Source organism: Protobothrops mucrosquamatus, unplaced genomic scaffold (genome assembly GCF_001527695.2).
Source record: "Protobothrops mucrosquamatus isolate PMUCROS unplaced genomic scaffold, P.Mucros_1.0 scaffold387, whole genome shotgun sequence".
Taxonomy (NCBI): Eukaryota; Metazoa; Chordata; class Lepidosauria; order Squamata; family Viperidae; genus Protobothrops; species Protobothrops mucrosquamatus.
The window spans coordinates 413,177-419,898 of NW_015386719.1; the positions used below are offsets into that span (position 1 = coordinate 413,177).

Below are 6,722 nucleotides of genomic sequence, written 5' to 3' on the forward strand. Positions count from 1 at the left end.
TGGTGAACATTGTAGAACTTTGGGTGCTATTTTGGTAGATCCTACACAAGGTATTACACAATTCCAATTTGGGATTATATTCTCTGTGAAGTTGCCTAATCCTTTTTAACAGATACTCTAGTTTGATAGTCATATTTTTTAGTTTGTGCTTTATACAGTACCGTGTCTTTCCATGTGAGTTTACTGCTTGTGTGAAAAGAAGGGTCAAGAACTGAAGCTTTAGGAAATGTTGCATATATAGTCTCCAGTGCAGCACTTTCCCCCTCTGATGGGACATACAGGGAATAAAATGGTCTGAAAAGCACTTTTAAAAATAAACCTATAATGGCTCTGAGATGCAGCTGAGTTTCCTAGGGCCATAGTCATCCTTGTAAACGTATGTAGGATTACAGCCTTAACATCTGTTGCCTAGGAAGATCACAATACCATGTACAAAACATGTACTGGAATGTGGCATTCTGAAGTAGAAAAAGCTGGAAAAGGCAGCTATGAAATTAGTAGGTGCCTGTATTGTGGCAAGAAGTTTTAGCAGATATCAAACCATTCTTAAATGTTTCATGACAGAGATCTACTCTGGTTGCATTCTGGGTTTGTTCCCAAGAAGATGCAGTTAGGACGATTTGAGCCTAAATAAAACTATTACTGCTATTTACTTTGTGCTGCTTTTAAACATAAGCACACTTGCAACTTGATTTGTGCTGAACAAGGCATATGTCTGCTGACTAATTTCACTGGTTATCATGAGGAAGTACAGACAGTTGAGTCCCAAAAGAAGTACAGTATTTGTGTAAACATTTAAGAATGCGGCCTAAGACTAAGTTCTTAGTCAGCATCCTTATTGTTTGCCAAGAAATAATTAGACTGGAGGAGACCTATACCCATGTCTGCCCAATCACATTCTCCATACATACAAAACCAAGAACAGGGGAGAAAAAGCCAGAAATTCAAGCCTACTTCTAGTAGAACTATGCAAAGGTTAGCTTAGTGTAGAAATCGTGGTGGATTGTACTAGCTTTAATTGGTAGTAAACTACATTTAATTAAATGACTTGCTTTTGAGGAAAGATGATTGAACAGTAAAGAGTACTTTACATAATGTGGTAGAGCTGTAGTATAGTCACTTTTTGCTTACCTATAGTTTACTTGACTGGGGTCACAGAATACCTAAACTGTAAAGCATGGTTTACAAACCGTGTGTTCACATATTGTGTTAGCTCAGAACCAGGCAGATCATACAAAGACCTAGCATGGGGTGTGAACTTAGGCAGATGAACTTGAATTAGTGCAACAACCAAATTTGACTTGCAGGTACAGATAGTCCTCGAGTTATGACCACAATAAAGCCCAACATTTATGTTGCTAAGTGAAACATTTGTTAAGTGAGTTTTGCCCCATTTTATGACTTTCTTGAAACAGTTGTCAAGGGAATCATTGCAGTTGTTAAGTTAGTAACACAGTTGTTAAGTGAATCTGCCTCCCCCATTGACTTTACTTGTCAGAAGGTTGCAAAAGCTGATCACGTGACCCCAGAACACTGCAACCATCCCAAACGTGAGCCAATTGCCAAGCTTCTGAATTTTGATCATGTGACCATGGGGATGCTGCAAGGGTCGTAAGTATGAAAAATGGTCATCAAAAGTCCCTTTTTTCACTGCCACTGTAACTTTGAACAGTCACTAAATGAACTGTTGTAACTTGAGGACTGCCTGTATGGAGGAAGCCTGAGACGCCAATGTTTTCAGAATTCCTTCCAGGGTGGTTTCAAAAAAAGGGGGTCTTATTTTCCTGCATTCCATACATTTCTTACAGCAGAGGCTCCTTGCAGAGGTTTGGAGGAAAAGTTGGCAACCCCACCTAACAACGCCGCTATCAATCTACCAGAGACCTCAGATGGGCCCGTGGCTTGGCCGCCCCGCGGCTCGTAAAAACACGTCCAGGTGCTCCGGAAACAACGGACAAGGTTTCCAAACCGGTTCATTTTTGCTTGCCGATTCAAGCCAGCAGCCAAAAAGAGGGCGGGCAAAGCCTTCGCCGGGCTTCCCCCCCGCCGAGGAAGGAGCCGCCTTCTTCCTGCAGGAGCTCTGCGGTCGAGAAATCCATCTCCCCCCCCCCGCCGAAATCGACGCCGCGAAATCGAGGCGGGCGGGCGGTCCCGCTGGCGATCCCGTCTCCGTTTCGTGATTTGGTCTACTTAGGCCACCATAGCCTCCGCGGAATCTGGCTGGCTTGGCTGGCTGGCTGGCGGGGACGGCGCTGTCAGAGCCCAGAGGGATACACGGGGGGGGGGGGGGGCGGCAGCGGGCGGCAGAGGGGTCGCCAGCTTGGGGCTTGCCCAGAAGAAACAGCTGAGCGAAGAGGCGGAGGAGGAGCCCAAGGCGAGGGACGGCCCAGGGGCTGGAGCCCAGGCTCGGCGGGGAGGCGGGGATCGGGCTGGCAGCCTTCCCGGCACGGGTGATCCGGCGACTTGCTGTCAGCGGGCGTGAAGGAGCGAAGACCGACTGCAAGCGAGCAGCCTCGAAGCGGGAAGGCAGCCCTTTTCTCTCCCCCCCCTTCCTCCCCCCTCGCCTCGTTCGCTTCCCCCGCGCCGGAGCCGCTAGAGGAGCTTCCCCAGCTCCCCGGCGGCCCCCCGCTCGCGCGCGTTTGGGAAGCCCGCAAAGCCCCGCCGAGCCGGGGAGAGAAGAAAGGCGGGCAGCGCCGGGAAGGCGAGGGCGCTTTTGAACGCGACCCTGGCTCGTGAAAGGACGAAACCCGGCTGTAGGGACGAGACCTGGGGGGAAGAGGGCTTTTTTTTGTTTTTACGCTTCCGCTCCGGAGCGCCGTTGCCTCCTTTCCCAAGGTAACAAAGGTTGGAGGGGCTTCTTTTAAAGCGAGAAGCTGCGTTTCGTGGTTTGAGGGCGAGAAAATGGGTCTGGCTGAATTACTCGCGGATTTCTCCATCCTCGTCATCCTATTGTTGGCCTGAAAAAGCTGGAACGGCTTCTGCGTGACTGTATTCGACCTGCCTTTGTGCATTCCTCGCCTTCGCGGATGGGAAAGAGGTTTTTTTACGCAAACTTCTGTTCGGAAATCTCCGTCGAGTTCCTTAATTGACTTCACAGTCAATTCGTGGTTTTTTGGGGGGGGTTGAAGCTCTGATATTCTTGGATGGTCGTGATTCTCCTTTTAACGCGTAAGTGAAGTGTTTGAAATAGTAAATCGTCTTTAGGCTTGAAAAATGCCCACTTGTATTGAAAGCTGAGCTCAAAACCCATGAGTTGATCTAATTGCCAACGGTATTATTTTGGTTTACTTGGCTTTAGGTATCTGATTTCTGTTTCTTAAAAGGGGTAATCCTTAAGTATTTGCAACAACAGTAACAGTGAGTTGTTACTCCATGCAGAGTAGCATGAAGGAATTTCCTTGGAAATTTGCAAAGCATTCATCTCTAAAATAAGGATTCCCGGGGGCCAAGTATTATGGTTTGACTTATTAAGCTACCTTTATAAAGATCTATAATAAACTACATCAGGAATTAAGGAATTCAATTTTCTAGATTTGCATGGCTTTGAGTTATAGATGAAGATTAGATTAAGTTGGATTTGGACCACATGCTTAGTGAAATGTGGTTGGTTCAGTGTCTGAACATACCCATAAAATTGTTAGGAGCAATTGTCCCTCACCTCCAAAGCTGGAGCAGTGGGTTGTCTTCAAAATTTTATCTTTGTATTACAGTCACATGCACACATCCATTTTTAAAACAGCCACGTTTTGTAAACTGTGGTGACTTTACATGAATTCTGAATAAGGTGCCTGTAAGATTATATTATTTTACCTTAGTTCTCTCCCCCCCCCTTCATTTCTCAAAGGTCTATATCAGTGGTTCTCAACCTGTGGGTCGGGACCCCATTTGGGGTCAATCGACCATTTCATGGGGGTCGCCAAGCAAGGCTGTCCGCCATTTTTTTTGTCCGCCATTTTTTCCCCCTTTTCCGGCGGGTGCCTTACCTCCCTTGGGCTGGGCCAGCTGGTGGTCGGCCTGCTCCGTCTCTGCCGCTTGCCAGCTACGCCTCAGCCGGCGCAGGGGGCGGAACCACACATGCACAGCGCTCCCGGGCAGAGAAAGTCCTCAACTTACGACCGGTTGGGTAGTCCTCGACTTATGACCGGTTTAGTCCTCGACTTATGACCGGTTGGGGTCGCGGCATTAAAAAGGTTGAGAACCACTGGTCTATATTGATCTTGGTCTTTTGAACTAACCTAGGAAGAACTGTGCATAGCCATATTGCAGAACTGATGTGTCCTGGAGTGGAAGCCTTATGATGAAGTGAAAGAAGAAGGTCTGGAGTCTCCTGAAAGTGATGTGAAATCCAGCCCTCCTGAACTTCTTTGGGGAAGGCATTTGAGAGGGGACTGTATTATCTCCCCACTAAGATTATGATGTCGGTTGAAGGCTCCACAATAACGAGCAGAATAAAAAATTTACTTCGGTCTCCCTCTATCAAATTGAGAAGAAGCAAACCAGGGACCAAGCGGGAAGATATCGGCACTAAGGCAAGTTTGGCAATTGGGCCTTGTCTTTTTTGTTGCATTTTTCACTTGTTCATTCATCAGAAGGGGTTGCGTTGTGTTGTATTTGGGGGTGGTGAGGATGATAGAAGTTGTGATACCTGCCTTCCTGAACTGTGGGTGTATAATGCAGATGTGAAAGTCCCGATTGCTGTTTTGAAGGTATCTACAGGTTGGCTTACTAAAGCCAGGTGATACTGCAGGGGAAGGGGATGTTGGGCTCTAGAAGAAGTAGAAGCAAGCAAGAGGATGTTCAAAAATATGACCACATTAAAAAAGGGGTGGTATTTAATTTTTTTAGAAATTGGAAGTTGCCCTGTTCCCAATGGATTCTGGGTTGCAACCAATAAAACAGTAACAAAACCATTAAAACCAAACAACAGACACAGTAAGGATTCCTGTAAGAGCCATCAAAAGTGTTGTGCTTCTTCCATGCAGAAATGAGCACGAAATGTCTACTTGGTTCATCAAAATTTTAATTTGTACATCTTGTGGTTTTGGAATTGTTTCTGAGGAGCAACAGGTGTCTGATAGATGCCTAATACTGTTAAGTTATTTGACACATGACAGCTTCATTTTAGCTCGGGCTTAAAAGGAACTAAACATTATGACAATGCTTCCTTTAAATTGGAGTTGTATGACTTCCTTGGTATTATTCAAATAATGGACTTTTGCCAAAGATTCCTCCCTCTTGTTTGGCTTTTTCTTATTGATCTGAAAAGACGATGGAGAGAAATAACAATTATTTTGTTCTCTTTTTTGGAGATAATATTTAATTTGTGTACTCTTTACAAGGGAAGACTCAGCTTGACCATACTTTAAGTAACCATTAGTTTGGAGTCTGGAGGCCTACTTACCTGAGAGCTCAGCCATTGCCCAATCACCTGCCTTTGCAGAACAAAATAGCAAATACATCCATTTTTGTATCCAAAAATTAGATATAATTGCACATAATTATAAGTAATTACTCCTGAGGGTTTGTTTAAAGCATGCGATAATAGCTGAATTTGAGCCTATGAAGAAATGTGAAGAAACCTCACGAGGTGAGATAGGGTTCATTCCAGAAGATTGGTGCTGCTTTTGTAATTCTGGGCACTGTGAACACTTAAAGTCCCACAAATGGGAGAGTATGAAATAGAAGCATGAGAAAGAGGACTTGGTTTTGCAGGTTGACCTTTCTTTTTCCGTACTCATGTTAATATGTTTTCCAGATCTTTTTTTGGGGGGGGGGAGGACCTTTTTTTTTTTCCCTTCAAAAGCCATTGCAGTATCAGAGGTGAATGGGTATGCAGCTATAGAATATGAATTGCTAGAGATAAGGCTCAGCTTTCAATATAGGACTGTACAGAAATGAAAAGTAGCTGAACTTTGCTTACCATGCCCATGTCCTTGCAATGCCTTGGTTTTTTAAAAATGCTGTCTTTGTTGAGGTATGATCTTTTCGAATTAATTCCATAGGTTTTTGTCCTATTCCAGGGTGAAGTGCTTATTCGTCTTGATTTTAGATATGTCTTCCTTGGGCTAGCATGATAAAAGGAGCAATGAAAGAATGAAAACATGTTAAGTAGAATTCAAATGACATGAGTCTGATTTTCTTCCTGGAAAAAGGGAAACGAATACACGGATGCATGTGAAATATCCAAGTTAATTTTTCTTGTTTGATGTCTGGAATGGTAAAATTGAGAAGATTTTTGTTTTTGTATTTTGCAATATCCTTATGTTTGTGTGACTAAGACATGGTGGAATTTAAGACTGTGTAGGAGAGTATTATATATATTCATTGGGGAAACAGTCTCCAACATATGATAGTTAAATCAGCATCCATCTCCCATGGCCTGTTTTGTAAATGAGTAGTCTAAGAGGTAGACAGAGCTACATTATGGAGATTGGAGTCCTTGAGGAAATCAATTGATAGAAGTAAGTCTTCATCCTGGTTCATCCAAGCCGGGAATAAATAAGCAAACATGGCGACTGCTTTGGGTCCTTGCAAGAAGGAGCAGAGGAGAAGAAAGAGAGTGAGCACATGGGTAGAAGGTTTTTTATACCCCCTCTAGCCCTGTTTGGAATAGTTTCCTGTTCCTGTGGCATGAACTTTGAGGATATTTCTGAGTGTTTTTCTAGGCCTTGATATCTGTGGTTTAATCCTATTATCATATCCTGCTTCCCAGGTGATGGGGC

The 6,722-nt window shown here is 44.3% G+C and overlaps 1 protein-coding gene across 1 annotated transcript in view; it reads left to right on the forward strand.

The window, feature by feature from the left end:
* Window positions 1–4,367: 4,367 nt before the first annotated feature.
* MAPKBP1 (mitogen-activated protein kinase binding protein 1) overlaps window positions 4,368–6,722 on the forward strand; it is a 120,130-nt gene continuing 117,775 nt past the window's right edge. The window contains exon 1 of the mRNA XM_015815929.1: window positions 4,368–4,529. Coding sequence (XP_015671415.1) covers window positions 4,416–4,529 — 114 coding nt within the window. The 5' untranslated portion in view covers window positions 4,368–4,415. The remainder of the gene's footprint in view (window positions 4,530–6,722) is intronic.